The sequence below is a fragment of the Labeo rohita genome, chromosome 23 (assembly GCF_022985175.1).
Source record: "Labeo rohita strain BAU-BD-2019 chromosome 23, IGBB_LRoh.1.0, whole genome shotgun sequence".
Lineage (NCBI taxonomy): Eukaryota > Metazoa > Chordata > Actinopteri > Cypriniformes > Cyprinidae > Labeo > Labeo rohita.
In genome coordinates, this window is record NC_066891.1 from 27440903 (window position 1) to 27459099 (window position 18197).

The following is an 18197-nucleotide window of genomic DNA, read 5'->3' on the forward strand; positions in this document are numbered from 1 at the left end:
GACTGCAATGAGAAATCTTGGTTCCAGAGTTTGTTTATTTACACGGCCTGCTGCTTTATTAATTTAGATTTAATAAATAATTAATTGCTTATAAAAGCAAAGAAGGCCAGGCATTTCCTTTTTAGTTGGTCTAAAATTTGAGGTTTGCTCCTGAATAGCAAAGTTTGTCAAATTATGTTAATTGCAGACAACGTCAGATTTGCAGTTCTGTATCTTCAAAAGCTTGTTGTAAAGAAGAAAGAAACACAGGCTGAAGTTACAAGCCCTAATTTTTGTGGAAGATCTGAGAGTTTATGTTCAATATTGCGGTGTCTGTTTTTGACCTAGATGAGAAAAGAAGAAGAAAAAAAATCAAACCACCAAAGAGATTTCATATCCTTTATTATTACACATTACAGTATCTACAGCTGTCCTGGTGTACTTTTACAGACTCACTTATGTGTAATTATATAAAAAGCTGCTCTTCATTACACTATATGACATAGCTAGGCTTGTTATTACATACTTTATGAGTTTAAATGCCTCTTAAGTGCAGAATAATGTTGGAGGCCTGTACAAATGTATTGATGTATGATTCTATTGACGAGGCTATTAAAGAAACTTCTGAAGATGGATTGAGGTCATTTGAACTCTTTGATCATTTCTTAATAGCGGTTTAAGCACCTCATCATGATTGTTAATTACCACATCTCCACCTCCCTGACAGAACCTGACCTATGAGATCATTCTGACACTGGGACAAGCGTTTGAAGTGGCCTATCAGCTGGCACTGCAGGCCCAGAAGACCAGACAGCAGCAGAGCGCAGCGGGAGGGACGGAAATCATCGAGACCAAGAGCAGCAGACCCGTCCCCAAACCACGAGGGAGCATGCGCAAGTCAGGGGTGAGAGCGCGCACATGCACATTTACACTGACCAAAATTATAAACTCAGGTGTGCCTTAGGCTGGCTACAATAAAAGGCCACTCTAAAATGAGGGATTTTACTGTACTGGGGGGGGGTCGGAAAACCAGTCAGTATCTGGTGTGACCACCATTTGCCTCTCATCACGGTATCTCTGTGCATTCAAAATGCCATTAATAAAATGCACCTGTGTTCGTTGTCCATAACATACGCCTGCCCATACCTTAACCCCACCGCCACCATGGGCCACTTGATCCACAATCTTGACATCAGCAAACCGCTCACCCACACGACGCCATACACCCTCAAAACTTGCGACATCTGTGGCATTGTGCTGTGTGATAAAACTGCACATTTTAGAGTGGCCTTTAATTGTGGCCAGCCTAAGGCACACCTGTGCAATAATCATACTGTCTAATCAGCATCTTAATATGCCACACCTGTGTGGTGGATGAATTATCTCGGCAAAGGAGAAGTGTGTTTCCTGTCTCTGCCGTTTGTAAGCTCTTTTAGTAGCTGTGAGCTCTTTGAGCCGACTAAATGCCTCAAAGGCATCAGCGCTAAAGTGGAAAGATCAAAGACGCAGGTCTTTAGGAACTTTTATTCGTCCACAGGTATCTTCCCATTCTTTTCTCCTTGTTCTTATTGCTAGGAAAACAGTGAAGACGTAAACCGCTTCTCTTGTTGCCTTTCGACTGAAAATGACAACCAAAAGCCACACAATGTGCCATTGTTTCATTTAAAATAGCAACAGGTTACGCCAGTAGCTCACTGAGTGCAACCATTTGACGTCATCGAAATAATGGCGCCCCCCATAGTCCAAAATACGTATTAAACTGTGGATTTTTTTAAATAACGTTTCTACTACATATTTCAGTTAATAGACATCATTTACATTATATTAAGCCATGCAAGTTTTAATACCTTAATTTCTTCTTTAGAGAAGAAATTTGACACTGCATTCAAAGTTTGGTATTTTTCAGTGTTCTTTAATGAATAAATATCAAAAGATCATAATTTATTTGAAATAGAAATGTTTTCTAGCATTATAAATGTATTTATTTTTTACTTTTGATCAAATTAATTCATTAAAAGTATTCTTTTATTATTCTTTTATTTTTAAAAAAAAAAGTTTAAATGTAGGCCATGTGAACAAATACACATGCAAACAGGAAATAAAACATTTAAATTAATTATAAGTATTATACTAATATAATTGTTCTGTATTTGAAAGTTGGCTCTTCTCTATGAAGTTGATGATGCTCAACCAGAAAAACACAAAACAACTCACCGCTGCTATTTGTCTGTGTCTGAATTTGTAGTCCAGTCACAGCTCTATGTTTAGATGTTGTTTTGGTTTCATCCTCTCAATTCAGCTTCACCTTTGCTGTGTTCTTGTTCTCATTCTTTACACTTTCCGTCGCTCTATTTCCATTTTTCCTTCATCCAGCTCATCCTTTATTCACCTTGTCACTTCAATAGTTCCAATTCCCATGGTTACTCACTTTCTATGACTTACTGACAGATTCATATCTAGTCCACTTTTGTTGTAGTGTGACAGTTCTTTTTGACCTGTCCTGTGGAGCCCCCTGCTGGTGCTGTGAAAAATCACACTTTGAAGTGTGACTAGGCAATATATGAGTGTTGAAAGGTTTGGGGCCAGTAAGATCAACATTGTTAATAATCAGTTAGCATTATGAGAATGATTTCTGAAGGATCTTGGGACAGTGAAGACTGGAGTAATGATAATTCAGCTTTGATCACAGGAATAAATTATATATATTTTTTTCTATTTATTTATTTTTTTTTAACAAATGTATATAGGGGGCACACTTGTCGATTAACACACAAAATTTTGGCTAATCTAAACATTTTTAACCAGGAATTTTCCTTTTAAAAGCTTCAGTTCTCATTTAAAACCAGTAACCTAAAGCTGAAACCTGACCCAAAGCTCTCATAATCATACAGTTGAAGGCAAAAGTTTACATACACATTGCAGAATCTGCAAAATGTTAATTATTTTACCAAAATAAGAGGGATCATACAAAATGCATGTTATTGTTTATTTAGTACTGACCTGAATAAGATGACATAAAAAGATTTTTACATATAGTCCACAAGAAAAAATAATACTTTTAATGAAAATGACCCCGTTCAAAAGTTTACATACGCTTGATTCTTAATACTGTGTTGTTACCTGAGTGATCAAGAGCTGTGTTTTTTGTTCACTGATAGCTGTTTATGAGTCTCTTTTGAACTGTTTATGAGTTTGTCCTGAACAGTTAAACTGGCTGCTGTTCTTCAGAAAAATCCGTCAGGTCCCATATTTTTTATTTTTTCAGTATTTTTGTGTATTTGAACCCTTTCCAACAATGTCTGTATGATTTTGAGATCCATCTTTTCACACTGAGGACAACTGAGGGACTCATATGCAACTATTACAGAAGGTTCAAACACTCACTGATGCTTCAGAAGAAAAAACGATGCATTAAGAGCCGGGGGGGACTTTGGAATTTGAAGATTTGAAGAGTAAATTTAACTTATTTTGTCTTCTGGGAAACATGTAAGTATCTTCTGTAGCTTCTGAAGAACAGTACTAAATGAAAAAAAAAAAGATATGGGCAAAATAAGAAAAATGTATACATCTTCATTGTGTTCAAAAGTTTTCACCCCCGGCTCTTAATGCAACGTTTTTTCCTTCTGGAGCATCAGTGAGTGTTTGAATCTTCTGTAATAGTTGCATATGAGTCCCTCAGTTTTCCTCAGTGTAAAAAGATGGATCTCAAAATCATACAGTTGTTGGAAAGGGTTCAAATACACAGAAATGCTGAAAAACCAAAGAATTTATGGGACCTGAATAATTTTTTAAGAAGATCAGCAGGCAGTTTAACTGTTCAGGACAAACAAGAGATTCATGAACAACTATCACTAAACAAAAAAACATCGGTGGATATTGTGGATTATTCAGGTAACAACACAGTATTAAGAATCAAGTGTATGTAAACTTTTGGACGGGGTCGTTTGGTACATTAAAAACTTGTCTCTTGTGGACAGGGGCTGACTGGGACAAAATTTTAGGCCGGGAAATCTCTCACATGTCCAGGCCATCCCATACACCCACAACAAATTTTGAAACTAACAACCACAATATTTTTTATGGCCATCATCATCATCATCACATTTTAAAAGTTTAAATCCCTTGGCTGGGACCGTGCAAAAATTAAATCTCTTGAGCTTTTTATTTTCCTTTTTAGTCTCTTCATTTTCCTGGACATCTGTCTCACATGTGTATGTTAACTTTTTTTTTTTTAATTTCTTGTACCTGTCACCTTTTCATCAACACATCTCCACCTTGTTGCAAAACAAAACACCTCATTGTAATTTGTTTGCACGTAGTATACATTTACGTTAGAAAAAATTAAGTATTACATAGGACCATTTGTAATTTTTTTTTTGTCTTGCCTAAATGTCAATAATAGCTATATCTTTAAAGAAAAGTCTTAAAACTGAACATGTTTTAAAGGGGTCATCGGATGCCCATTTTCCACAAGTTGATATGATTCTTTAGGGTCTTAATGAAAAGTCTATAATATACTTTGGTTAAAAATTCTCAATGGTAGTGTAAAACAACACCCTTTTTACCTTGCTAAAATCAGCTCTGCAAAAATCAACCTGTTCTGAGGGATTGTTCCTTTAAATGCAGATGAGCTCTGCTCGCCCCGCCCCTCTCTTCTTTCTGTGGAGTGACGAGCCTGTTTACTTTAGCTTTAGTAATTCAGCACGTTTAGTTGCGAAACTTGCTAACTAGCATGCTATTAAAGGTGATTGCGGAGATTCATAAAAAAAACCCTTATACTCACTTCTGCTGTAAGTGAAGCTGGATCACGAATGATTTGCGTGAACATAGACGGATATATGTAGATCGGGATGTGCATTCCCTTCACAAACAAACGTAATCCACTGCATCTTCAGCGGCTCAGATGTCGGGAGTAAATGACGACCACTATGTTCATTATTACATCCAGCAACACAACACCTCAATCGCTCAATCGGAGATATTTTTGTGTAATTTACATCCCTGCTCCGGCATCGAAACAATGGAGGTCGGACTGTTACAGTTGATTTAGGGCGGGTCTGAGGTAAGATGCTCATGTCAATCAACTATCGCGGGAGTGTCCTCTGTGGGTGTGACGCCACAACGACAGGCATCTGAGAATGGGGATATTATTTTTACAGATGAATTAAAAACCACTGCATGGTTTTTTATCATTATAGGGTAGATGCGTACATACACTGCCAACACACATTAATGTTCAAACCACATGAAAAAGTGAACTTAGTATCCGATGACCCCTTTAATGCTTAACTAAGTAAGCAAAGACAAAACTACAATAGATGCAGGCTATTGATGTGTCTCAGAGGGTATTTACATGTCTTCCTGCTGTTTTAGGTGGAAGCGATGGATGTGGACGCTCACGGTCAGAGCAGCGCGACCTGGATCCTGGACTCCAAAGATCCCAAGCGCACCGTCAGCACCAAGTACGAGACCACCATATTCTGATTGGACGCTCCTCTCCTCCACGTCCCGCCCCCTCACACCTTTTCCTTTTGCTCTGTGCCTTCACTCTCTAGATAGACTCTGACCTCCCCTCGACATGACCGAACTCCTTCCCCCCCCTTTGCTCTCATCCAGACAGAAGCCGCCTCTCCATTCACCTTCTTCTTCTTCTTCTTCTTCTTCTTCTTCTTCTCCGTTTGTCTCGCACAGTCCTGAAGCCTAGTTCTGCTCTGGCTGTCCAACAACCCTATTACTCGGCAAACACATTTCCTCACGATTCTCTGTCCCGACGTAGCCCTTTAAGTTCGTACAGGTATGCCGCCCAGTTTAGGAGCTTCTCTCTTCTGTAGTCGCATCATAACTGGCCTGAAACCAAAGTAAAGCTCTGCTGAGGACCAGAACATCATCTCTTTCAGTGCTGTCATTGAACCCTTCTGTTTCAAACGTGAAGAAACTAACATTTCCTATTCTGTTCTGCTCAAAGGACTCTTCCTCCGTCATTCACACTGACAGGTTTTCTCTTAACTAGTCTTTCTTTCTTTTCCCCTTCTGTGGTGCTCGTCTCTACCAGGCGTCGACCGCAATGAGACGCTGATGAAGACTTCCTCTTCCTCCTCTTCAGTCTGAGTTAAAACTCCTGGACTCCACTAAACATGTAGCATCAGATCAAAACTGTCCACACCGCCAAGGATTACGATAAAAAAAAGGCACTTTCCATGAATATGGTACATTTTGGCATCCCAGATTTTTTTTTTATGCAATGAAGGCACAAATTGCACATTTAGACCTGGAACTTATAAATATATTAGATGAATCGTTGTGTAACGTAAAAAAAAAAACAGCATGGACAGAGGTCTTGACCTTCTGAACTGTATCCAACAGTTAAAAGAGCACAGCAGTGTTTTAATTAAACTAAAACATAAATTACCAAATTAATCATTAATTGACTTTAATTACAAATTTAAATATTAAAAAAAAAAATTACACGATTTGAGTGCAATAGGATTTACTCTTTATTTATTTATTTATTTATTTATTTATTTATTTATTTTTCATAAAATTGTAACATTATTTTGACTTTTTTTATTTGGGGAAGAAGTAAATAATATAATTTAATTTTAAAGTTTTTACACAAATTTTAAAAAAGTTTTTTATTTTATTTTAAGTCTTTATTTTATTTTATTGTATTAGTTTTTATGTTCTTTATTTCATGTTGTTTATTATTTTTTTTTTTTTTTTGTATTTATCTTTTTTTTCCATTCTTTGTTTCATGTTGTTTATTTTATGTTACTTTATTTTATTTAACTTTTTATGTTCTTTATTTAATGTTGTTTTGTTTTGTTTTGTTTTATTTTAGTGAATTTCTTTGTTTATTTTTAGTTAATGTAATTCATGTTTATTGAATCAGTTTATTTTGTTTTATTTTTGTGTTTTTGTTGTTTTGTTTTAGTTTAGTTTTTTATTTGTTTGTTTTAATTTGTATGTTGTTTTATTTTATTTTTATCTTTTATGTTCTTTTTTTCATGTTATTTATTTTATTATGTCTTGTTTAGTATTTATTTGTTTGTTTTTGTTTGTTTTAATTTTAATTTTATTGTTTTATTTTTATCTTTTATGTTCTTTTTCATGTTATTTTATTTTATGTTTAGTTTTGTTTTATTTGGTTATTTTATTGCTTTTTATTTTGATTTATTTTATTTTTATTAATCTTTTACATTATTGTTTTCATGTTTTTTATTTTATTTAGTATGATTTAATGTGTTTTTGTTTATTTTTAGTGAATGTAATTAATGTTCATTGAATCTGTTTAATTCGTTTTATTTTTGTGTTTTATTTATTTTTTTGTTTTATTGGTTTGTTTGTATTTTTATTTTATTGTTTTTATTTATTTATATTTTATTAAATATATTTTATTTAATGTTTACTACTTCAAAAAAAAAACACTAATAAATAAATCAGGTTTTTAAACTGTATTTGAACAGGAATTCATCTAAAAGTTTTTGTGTAAATATTTGTATAATCACATAATAATTGCACAGTATTTAATGTTTAGTTGATGGACGAAGTTTTCTGAAGGTTAAGCACCTCTTTTCACTTTGCAATGAAGGGAAAAAAAGATTTCACAGCTTTCAAGCCCCATTTTGTATCCTTTTTTTGTGGAAAGTGCCAGTAGAATATCAGATGTCAAGCTTTGTTTCCATTTGTTGGGCTTCTTTTAGCTTACAAACTTACAAACCTTTTATCATGGGCTGTGAGGACTAGATGGAGTTTTATTAGTCCTGTTATGTTACTATGCACATCTAAAAGATGATATACATTCAGTCCATCCCTCACATCCAGATGGGACATTAGACGGCTGGCAGAAGCTTTCTAGAGTGCATTAGAAGTTAATTGAATTGGAATGGAAGTACCTCACTGTAAATTTAATTTGCTGCCAGTTTATGGATTTGCGTTTAGCACTGTGATATGATGTGTTGTCTTAAGTCTGAGTTGGCAAACTAGGCTGGGCCTAAACGTCTGAACCAAATCACAAAGAGGTGTCTGAGCAGACCGCCTGTCTGAAATGTGTCTGATGTCAAAGAAATCAAAGTAAAATTTAATATCAACTGCTCATTATAGGCTTTATCAGGTGGCATGTGCTCAGTAAGCAGACTATAACCAGTGTTGCAGTGAAAGTGGGTTTGTATAAGCTCATATGCCATATCAATCTTGAGTTGTGGTTTAAAAAGTGCAGTTTAGATTTCGTTTTGTTCTCTTAGGAATTTAAAGGTGGAATTATATGCATATATTCTTCACAAGCCTTAAAAATCCTCTTGTGATTACATGAATTATGGGTGCTTAAGCATTTACAAATACATAGCATTTATCAAAATCATATATCATGATGATATGGAAGCCTTTTCTGCCACATAAAAAAGTGATATATAATTTCAGTTAATGTCATAATTGTGACTTAATGAGAGAAAAAAAAAAGATAAATGTGACCCTGGACCACAAAACCAGTCATAAGGGTCAATTTTTTAGGAAGTTAGGAAGCATCTTAAAGCTTTCTATTGATGCATGGTTTGTTAGGACAGGACAATATTTGGCTGAAATACAACAATTTGAAAATCTGGAATCTGAGGGTGCAAAAAAAAAAAAAATCAAAATATTGAGAAAATTACCTTTAAAGTTGTCCAAATGAAGTTCTTAGCAATGCATATTACTAATCAAAAATTAAGTTTTGATATGTTTATTGATATGTTTACAAAATATTGTCATGGAACATGATCTGTACTTAATATCCTAATGATTTTTGGCATAAAAGAAAAATTGATCATTTTGACCCATACAATGAATTGTTGGCTATTACTATAAATATACCTGCGCTACTTGTGACTGGTTTTTTGGTCCAGGGTTACAAATATGATATCAAAAGATGAAATTATGTAAATTATAAGAAGTTGAAATTGGCAAAATAAATAAAATCTGACATAAAAAGTTGAAAGTATGAGATAAAAAGTCATAATTATGACATTTATAACTGAATTATAATTGAAATTGACCAGTCAAAGTTGAGATAAAAAGTCATAATGACTTTGTTCCCTTCTTTGTATTATAATTATGGCTTTTTTCTCTTAATTTAAACCTATTATGGTATTATTAATATAATTATGACATAGTATTTCATAATTTCACATTCATTTTCTGTCATAATTATGATTTAGCAAAGCATGATTTTTATTGTTATTTATTTTTTATGTGGTGGAAATGGTCTTCCATATAACGACACAATAGCAGCCGGTTGTATTTGTTGCATCCCATTACAGTAAAGACTGCAGTAAGAGCTATTATAAGGAGTTGACAGTTCATTGTCAAAGGGCAAATATGTATAAAGTTGTTTGTTGACCTATAATCAGCATTTCATGCAAACTAACATCATATTTTAAACCCTGCCGCTCTCTCCATCCTAAAAGTCTTTTCTCATTTTCCCCTAACAATCTGCTTAGTCCATTTGCTTTTTCTGTTGTTGTGCAATTATTCAGTTATTTCAAAATCCTATTCCTTTGGACCCCAAAAGCTAGCTGTTTGTAATGTGTGTGCACCAAAAGCAAATTTTATTATTTGAACGAACAGATTACATACAAAGTCAATGCAAACACACAAATAGATGAGAACTCGCGCTGGGCGATGCAAATTATGCAAATCGGGGGACACAATTGCCGTAAATGCATGAAATTTCATCTTTTATTCAAGTTGAAAAATTCAGCTTCAGCTGAAAATTCGCATGACGTATTATCGCGCAAGCCAGTCAGCAAAGAACTTATTAGCATGTCCAGTTTGATAAATCCGGTTGTATCAGAAAAAGGAGGAAAGTGTCACGTGAATGACACACAAAACATCCCGTAAGTAATGCAATGAGAATTAGGGCTGCCCTCGACTAAAGATTTTTCTGGTCGACTAGTAGTAGTCATTCATTTTAAGCATTAGTCAACTATTAGGCGCATGTTTATTAATAAACCATATAAATCATAATAATGAACCTTTAATTGCCTACATAGCCTAATAAGCACTCAAGCACACGCAAAAAGCTTACCACAGCTCAGTGGCAGATATAATAATTATGTCAGGGAAAAACAGCACGGAGACTGCATTAACGTTTAAATAATTTATCAATAAACTAGCACTTTGTTTTTGAGATGAAGAGATGAAGTGGGCAACACTGACTCGTCATCTTAGCAATAGTGATGTTAGGGCCCCACAATTATGACAAAAATCATAATTGTCGATTATTCCCTTCAAATTGTAATTGTGATTATTAATTACGATTATTATCACAATTCACATTGAATGATGTTTTGAATAGCTTTATACCATAGTTTGAAGCACTGCATGCCACCTTTTTATTTATAGTTTCTTCTTTAAATATAAAAAATGTAAAAATGTAACAGTGTAAAAATTAAAACATCTGTGGCATCTGTAATTGTAATCACAGTTAGAAATTCGATTAATTGTGCAGCCCTAAGTGATACGCATGTATACGTTTCATACAGATTACATAATCTGAGATTGTTTTTTATTTGAATTGGTTAATTTGAAAGTATACACATTTTACACTCTATAGATATATCTTCATGTCTGTAAGGCAAGTATACACTGAGTTTCGAAGTTTCACGCTCAGATTCACAGAGACCGAGATGGTGGAAAGCACATTCTTGTTTGCTTTCATTATTTTACAAAAGCGCAATGTTTTGTTGTTGTTCTGAGTGCACACAAATAAACGTAGAGCATTTACAGATTTGAAAGATGTATTTCTCTTATCTGTATGGCCAAAAATGAGGGAGCATTTTAAGTGCAAGTGAGCGCACCGGCGCCTCCATCTGTCACGCAGTGAGCGTGCAACTATTCAGCTTCCACACTCCACACAGACACTTCAACAGCGCACATTTTTCTAGGTTAACATAAGATTGAGCGGCCATGTACAGTTGCTACTACTTACGTATTTCAGATAAAAAGCCATATTTGAGGTCGATGAATGATAGGTGAGCGTTTGGATGTCCTGCACGGACGACGTGACTTGTGGATTTTTTTTTTGTCAGCGACTAAATGACTAGTTTAAATATTGGTCCACCAAAATGTATTCTTGCGATGCCATTTTAAACACAAGCTAACTGAAAACAAAATGAGAACTATTTATTTATTTAACTCACATGATATGTAATGTATAACAGGAAAGTTAGCATGAAATGTTATTTGTAGCCCATTTTAATCTGCTGTATTTCTGAGTGAAAAATACTCAGTAAGAACACTGTTGAATATTCAGTTTGGTAAGACTTGCATTAAACGTCTAGTCAGGCTAGGTTAATCAGATTTCTAATCAGGCAGCTGAGAATGGCTGTTTTTATTATCCATTGGAGTCTTTATGGTCCAAAGGGGAGATTTCAGGAAAGAAATGACTGGCACAATAGCGTCTTTCTTCTTTTCACCTTTATTTTAAATGTTTGACATATCCGTTGTAAATGGTTATCTGCATGTTAACTAGATCCCACATTTTATTTGTTTTTGTTTTGTTGTAATTCCTTTGTGTATGTCTCCCTGTAGCTGACCGCTGTGTCGGATGCCAAACAGAAAGGAAAGTTGGGATGCCAATGACAGCATGACTGTGGATGAAACATCACTTGTATTGTGTGTGTTTGTGTGTGTGTGTTTATATAGATCTATGTAAGTGTCAGAAGTCTCACACCTACAGTGAGCTCCGCCCATCCATCACCAGGTTTCACCTTAAACACACGAGCCAAAGACAAACAAAAACAGTCCCGTCCACACATAACAAAACCTCTCCCTCTGAAAAACATTGTGCTTTTATCAGACTTCAGACACACGTTCAAGGACTAAGTTTTCAAACACTGGAAACGCGCAGCAGTCACTGTATTCTCCCGCAATAACAAGAGCCAGTGTTGACGTTGTCTTTGCTTTGATTTCTTTGAGTTTTGTTTTATTTTTATTGTGATGCGACAGTCTACACGCTCTTGTTTCGTCTGTGATTTTTGTCGTCTAAACTGATGGTCTTTCATCTCACAAAGATGCTTTTATTTTGTCTGATAACTGAAAATAAAAACAGTAAGTTAGAAACACTGATTCCAGTTCAGCGAAACACTGATTAGAGACTACAGTCATGTCTTTTGATGTCCAGTTAAGATCAATCCATTCGTAAATTTGTCAGTATTTTAAGTCAGGTGACCAACAGGCTTTAGTACAAATGTTTGTCAAGCTAAACAAAACAGGCAAGACCATTCAAACAAAAGGACTATGGTACGAGTTTAAATAGGAAAGTTTAGCCACAGAAACTCAGTGCAAGATTAGTGGGAGATCCTCGGTGTTGTGACGTCTTATGGTACACTATTATGAACAAGTTAATAACTTTATGATGGCATGAGAATGGTACAGTCAAGATTAGTGACTCTTACACGTATACTGTGATTTCTAATACAAAATAATGGTGTTAATGTGACACTACAAACAACAGCGAGTTGTTTTTATGTGTAGAGTTTTGTGTCTTTCCTTTAATGATTAAGTTGCAGAAAGCAGGGTATGTCTAAAAAATAAAAATTAAATGGGTTAAGAATTGAAATTTGCATATTCATCTGTCGTGGACGAACCTGCGCTTATGTTTTGTGTAGATAATGCATAAATATGAGGTGTAGATGGGAAATATTCCTGTATGCATTTAGCCCTAGTTTACTAGGATTTTAAGTCTGGTACTTTTTATTTAGATTTTTTCTTCATTTTTAACATGGTACGTTAAAAATGGGTACAGTGCTAAATACAAGCAGATGCTAATGCTAGCACCTGTAACAGCCGCAGTGTTTGCACAACTAATCACGTTAGCGAATACAACGGTGACAGTTTGGATCATATTCATGGCTAAATGATAAAAATATAAACAATATTGAATTGTAAAGTAATCCTGGGTGGTCTGTCTTTTGATACTTGAATGATTCTGCTTTTATAGATATCTCTCTCTATATATGTATATGTATGTACTGTATGTATTTTTTTTTTTTCTTTGTTAACTTTTTGGTCATGTTTTTGTCATATCTAGAGAGGAACGTCTTTTTAAAGCTCAACATATCATGATGCAAGTGAGCATGAGACTGACAATGGAATCTCTGAGAGACCTTGCCACAGAATCAAAGAACGATTGTAAATAATCTTGGGCTTCCAGTCTTTTTTATGATTATTATTTTTCATAATTGTACATCCAATAAATGAAGAGATGGTATCCAGTGTCCTGCCTTTTTTTTTTTCTACTCAAAACCTTGTGGCAAAGAAAAATATTACATAAAACTTTGTGAACTTGAAAATCAGGGTAAATTTAACTTTTGTCTTCTGGGAACCAAGTAAAAAAATATATATATTTTTGAAAAAAAAAAAAAAAATGATATTAAGGTCAAAATAATAAAAATGTAAGATCTTCATTCTTTTCAAAAGTTTTCACCCCCTGCTCTTACTGCATAGTTTTTTGCTTTTTTTATGTGAAATATCTTATTCAGGTCAGTACTAAATAAAAAAAAAAACAAAAAAAAAACATGTATTTTGTATGATCCCTCTTATGTTTTTTATAAAATAATATTTTGCAGATTCTGCAAAACATTTGACTTCAAGTGTATGAATTTTTATTTTAGTTATGGCTCAGTTTATTTAGCGTAAACATGAATTTGCTAAATTAGTGAATTGATTATATTTTATGTGATTTGTTTCTGTATTGAAGTGTTAGAAGCTTTTTTGCAAATAATGGGTGAAACTCAATGATACTGAAGTTGCAAAAGTTTTATTCAAAAACATTTAGGAGCAGAAATTCCTTCATTTTAGACCTGCAAGATGTTGAATGAACATTTGGACAATATAGTAATGTCCTGTTGACGAGTATTACAGAAGAGACACGCAGCAAAAACTTCACTTGACAGTTTTACACAACATAATTTAAACATTTCCCAGACAACAACATGCAAAATTTTTACAATATCAAAGAATTGATAGTTTGAAATGTTTGAAATGTGATGTTGCAAGCTGACAACAAAATCATTTTATGAATGTCAATAATATTGTTCGGTTTGTTCCTTGAGTGTTGGCAAATGTACCACAAACATATACAATCAAATCATTTTTCTTTGGGCAATTTCAGTGTTTTACAATTGACAATACCATTTGTTGTGCCTATATTTGTGTACTGAAACTTTCCTGCCTTTTGTACTTTTGTTGTTAATGTGCTTTTTGGTTTGTTTGTTCAATGGATTCATGTGCTTCTAAAATTATGAAATAATGGCTCATTCTTTTCTTGTTCTTTTGCAAACTTCCTTTACATTTGCCACACATATTGAGCCAAAACAACAGCAGCAAATTCTTAACCAGTCACCTGGTTAACTTTGTAATTTCCTCAAAAATTTAAGAGCTAGGGCCAGTTGCATAAACACTGCTTCTTAAAAAGTATTTTCACCAACTAGAAATCTTAAAGAAAAAGAGAAATGACTACTAGTCCAAGCAGTTTAAGCAACGGGCCCAAGAACTGTTCCTCTTATGAAATGTTCTCAGTGTTTATGAAAGAAAATGTTTTAATCTGGTTTGGAAATGCTCAAGACCACCACTGCGCTGTAACAGTCTTAGAGTGACTCTGAAATTTCAAGCATCGAAGCAATGTATAGGGGCAGACAGCTGCTCCAAGAGTTCATGTTAATTATGAAAAATTTACATTCATTTGCCATTAGCCTTTCTGTCTTTTACATTTCTTTTGTACATTTATATTCATCATCATTTCTTCATTTAAACGTCTATCCATTTTTGTCAGACAGCCGCAAGTAATTCGGAAACCACAATTTACATATCTTCACATTTTCCTTGTTAAAAATTCTCATTTCACACCAATTGTTAAACAGTGGTCACGGATAGCAAAGGGTTGTACACTTTCTTCCCATCTACAGAACGGGTTCCATGTGCCAGGAGCTCCTGGATGGTGATCCAGTTGTCTAGGATGCGTCGGCTGCGTTTCTTCATACTCTTTTTCTGGCTGAGCTCAAGTATAGAAGCCTGTCCTTGTGGTCCAGAGTCTTGTTCCTTCTCTTTCTCCCGCAAGAAGTCCAGTCGGCTCTGCATCATGAACTCACGGCGTCGGCGTTGCTCACGAGCTCTCAACAGCTGCTGCTTACGTTCCTCCTTGCTCCAATATCGTCCCATCTTCATTTCACTAACCGCATCATCATCCGTGGTCATCCCACTGCGCTCCTCTCGAATCTTCATGGCACGAGCTTTTAGCAACCGGTCTCGTACCGGGCGTTTAGCGACGTAACGTGAGCCATCGCTGCGGATCTTTACCTTCCACTCCATTCGAGGTGAAGATGGAGGCAGTGGAGGTGGTATAATCAAAGAAGTTGCAGGAGCAGCTGTGGAGTCTCTGTTTGCACCAGTTAAGGTGTTGGAGTAAGAAGGAACCTCTTCGCTTGTGTCCCTAACTTCTGGACAGTCATTTGTAGACATGTCCCTCAGCTGCATGCAACTCTGGTAGCGTTGAGGCAGCGTGGTACTGCAGCGCCGACGGGACAAGTACGGACTGTTTTCAGCACTCCTTCCTCCTTTCACGATCCCGGTAGTGAGAGACCCATTTGCATGGGAGCCCCTTCGGGCTCCATCCAAGCCTTTTCTACTACTCGCTCCATTCCGGGATAACGATCGAACCTTTGGAGTAGAGTTTTTGTTGTCCCCTGTTTCTTCACTCTTTTTCTTGGCATCCGAAGAAGAAGGTATGTTTAGATTCTTATCCCTACTTGTGCTTGTTCTGTGACGGGGCGTCCGAGGTCGCATGGTTGCAGAGGCACTGGAATCTCCAGCTGCAGACGGTGAAGGGTGTCGTTCACTTGCCAAAGGCGTGCTTCTGCAACTTTCCCCACCGGTATTATAGGCGCTTGTGCTCTCTTTATCAGAGCGTTCCCTTTCTGGGATCTCGTTGATGTCTGACAGATCATGGCGGATTGCCTCGGCACCTCCACACCTTGCCTTTGCTCCTTTTTCTTCATCATCCTCTTCGTCAGCTGGCCAGACCTTTAGGCAGCGTTGGCGCAACTGCTGCATCTTTTGAGCCCGCAAAACATTGCGCCACTTAAACTCCAGGTGACGGATTTCCTCATCTAGGAGGGCAATCTCGTGCTGCATCAGGCTTTCATTACAATTCATGTCTACAGGAACGCCTGCTCCTGCAAAATCACCTCCACCATGGTTCCTTCCATCCAAAAGAAAAAGTGCATTTCCGTTTTTCTCGTAAAGGCACCGGATCTCCAGTAGCTCTCGGTAACGTTCGTATTCTTCTTCAGTTAACCCTGGCATCAGAGATCTGCTCGTCACCGAGCCCAGTGATTCAGGAGCCCCATGATCCGCCGCTCCCACCCCATCTGGCCCCAGCAGTGAGTCGTTGCTGTAGTGGAATTCCCATCCGTGCTGAGCAGCGCGGAACTTGCGCAAACTGCCGGGTGTATTGGTGGCATTGGTCGTGCATGCACTGGTGGCATCATCGGCCAGCTCGGAGGACTCTTCACAGCGTGTGCTTTCATCAGTGCGACCCACCCCACTGTCCAGCTCTTGGCTGTTATTAAGTGCAGTGTGCCACAAGTTGGGCCGACCACCTCGGATCCCATTGATGTCACTCAGCAAGGAGCTAGCTTTCCTTCGGTGCTGAGGGCTTGGTAAGTTAGAGACATTTTCCAAGTCCTCAAGATCCAGGCCTACGCCCAACTCCAAGTCCAGGTCATCAGCCTCGTTCTGCCAAGAATGAAGGTTTGGAATGTTAGAAAACAGGAAACTAATAAAACCTAAATACTAAAATCCTGCAAGGAAAGGTGTGCAGAGAAATTCTGATTCTCATTCTAATTGGTTTAAAGCAGGGGTGTCCAAACTCATTAGTAGAAAATCGAAGACCTGAATGGCTGTTTCAGGTAACGGAATCTTGCAAAAAACACTACTTTAGACTTGATTTTTCTAAACTCTGTCCTGGAGGGCCACTGTCCTGCAGAGTTTACCTGTAGCTACAACTTACCTCAACACACCTGCCTCGTTTGTAGTAATCCTAGTAAGGCCTTGATTAGCTGGTTCAGGTGTGTTTAATTGGGGTTGGAGCTAACTCTGCAGGACAATGGCCCTCCAGGACAGAGTTTAGAAAAATCAAGTCTAATGCAGTGTTTTTCGCATGATTCCATTATCTGAAACACCCATTTCAGGTTTTGGAGTCTGTACTAATGAGCTGATGACTTCAACTGACCCTTCACACAGACCCACTCCCTTTCGTTACCGTTGCTATAATCTACTCTCCTGTCTGGTTTGTTTGTCAGACAAAAATGTCAGATTCAACGTTATGATTGGTCAGATCGCCTGTCAATCAAACTCCCTGAGAAGGGTCCTTTCAGGCAGTGGTTCTAAATTCCAGTCCTGGGGACCCCCTGCTCTGCACATTCTACGTCTCCCTTATTTAACACACCTGATTGAGATCATCAGCTCATTACTTCAGTTCAGAGCAGGGGGTGCCCAGGACTGGAATTTGGGAACCACTTTAATTTATGTGTGTTTGATTAAGGAGACATGTAAAATGTGTACTATTCCCAGTGGGCAAATAGTGACATCAAAAACAGGTCAATTTCATCTTCCTATGTTTACCCAATTACCACTTAAAGAAATTGCAGTCCAAACTGAATTGGAAAATCTTGACTAATATTTGTTGTCAAATTGATATCAAGGTGCCCGCTGGGTTGGTTCTCATGTATGTGTTTGGGATCCACTAACCAGAGGTGTCAAATTGAGTTCCTAGATGCCAACTGTCATGGAGAGTTTAGCCCCAACCCTAATTAAACACACCTGAACCAGTTAATCAAGGTTTTCAGGATTATTAGAAACTTCCAGGCAGGTGTTCTGGAGCTGGTTGGGGCTAAACTCTGCAGGGCAGTGACCCTCCAGGACTGGAATCTGACACATGTATACTAGTCTAAAGCAGCAAACACATTAAAATGTCCCTGTTTGAGCAGCAGAGGGCAGTGTTTGTCTAAGAAAGCCCAAGTCTGGATACTGTAAATGATTGTAGGGTCTTTTCCCATCTGTTGTAGGAGACATTTAAACGTGAGAGGTTTCTCAAATGAGCCACCTGTGCTGGGGAATATACTGGGGCTCAAGGGCTCACACACCATCTGGAGCCTCCGTAAAACACACAAACACACAACATACAC

At 36.8% G+C, this 18197-nt stretch overlaps 2 protein-coding genes across 7 annotated transcripts in view; one reads left to right on the forward strand and one right to left on the reverse strand.

Moving 5' to 3' along the window:
- The window catches only part of LOC127154555 (ankyrin repeat and SAM domain-containing protein 1A), a 139617-nt gene extending 126550 nt beyond the window's left edge, over nt 1–13067 (forward strand). For 2 of the 3 annotated variants that reach the window (XM_051096160.1, XM_051096162.1), the window contains 3 exons: nt 707–883; nt 5353–5441; nt 11542–13067. In XM_051096160.1, the coding sequence (XP_050952117.1) occupies nt 707–883; nt 5353–5441; nt 11542–11545 (270 nt within the window). In that variant the 3' untranslated portion in view covers nt 11546–13067. Of the gene's footprint in view, nt 1–706; nt 884–5352; nt 6573–11541 lie in introns of those variants that run through there. The other variant, XM_051096161.1, reaches the window with a different exon arrangement.
- Nucleotides 13068–13755: 688 nt separating this feature from the next.
- The window catches only part of LOC127154558 (PDZ domain-containing protein 4), a 67201-nt gene continuing 62759 nt past the window's right edge, over nt 13756–18197 (reverse strand). For all 4 annotated transcript variants that reach the window (XM_051096169.1, XM_051096171.1, XM_051096172.1 and 1 more), the window contains one exon: nt 13756–16746. In XM_051096169.1, the coding sequence (XP_050952126.1) occupies nt 14866–16746 (1881 nt within the window). In that variant the 3' untranslated portion in view covers nt 13756–14865. The remainder of the gene's footprint in view (nt 16747–18197) is intronic.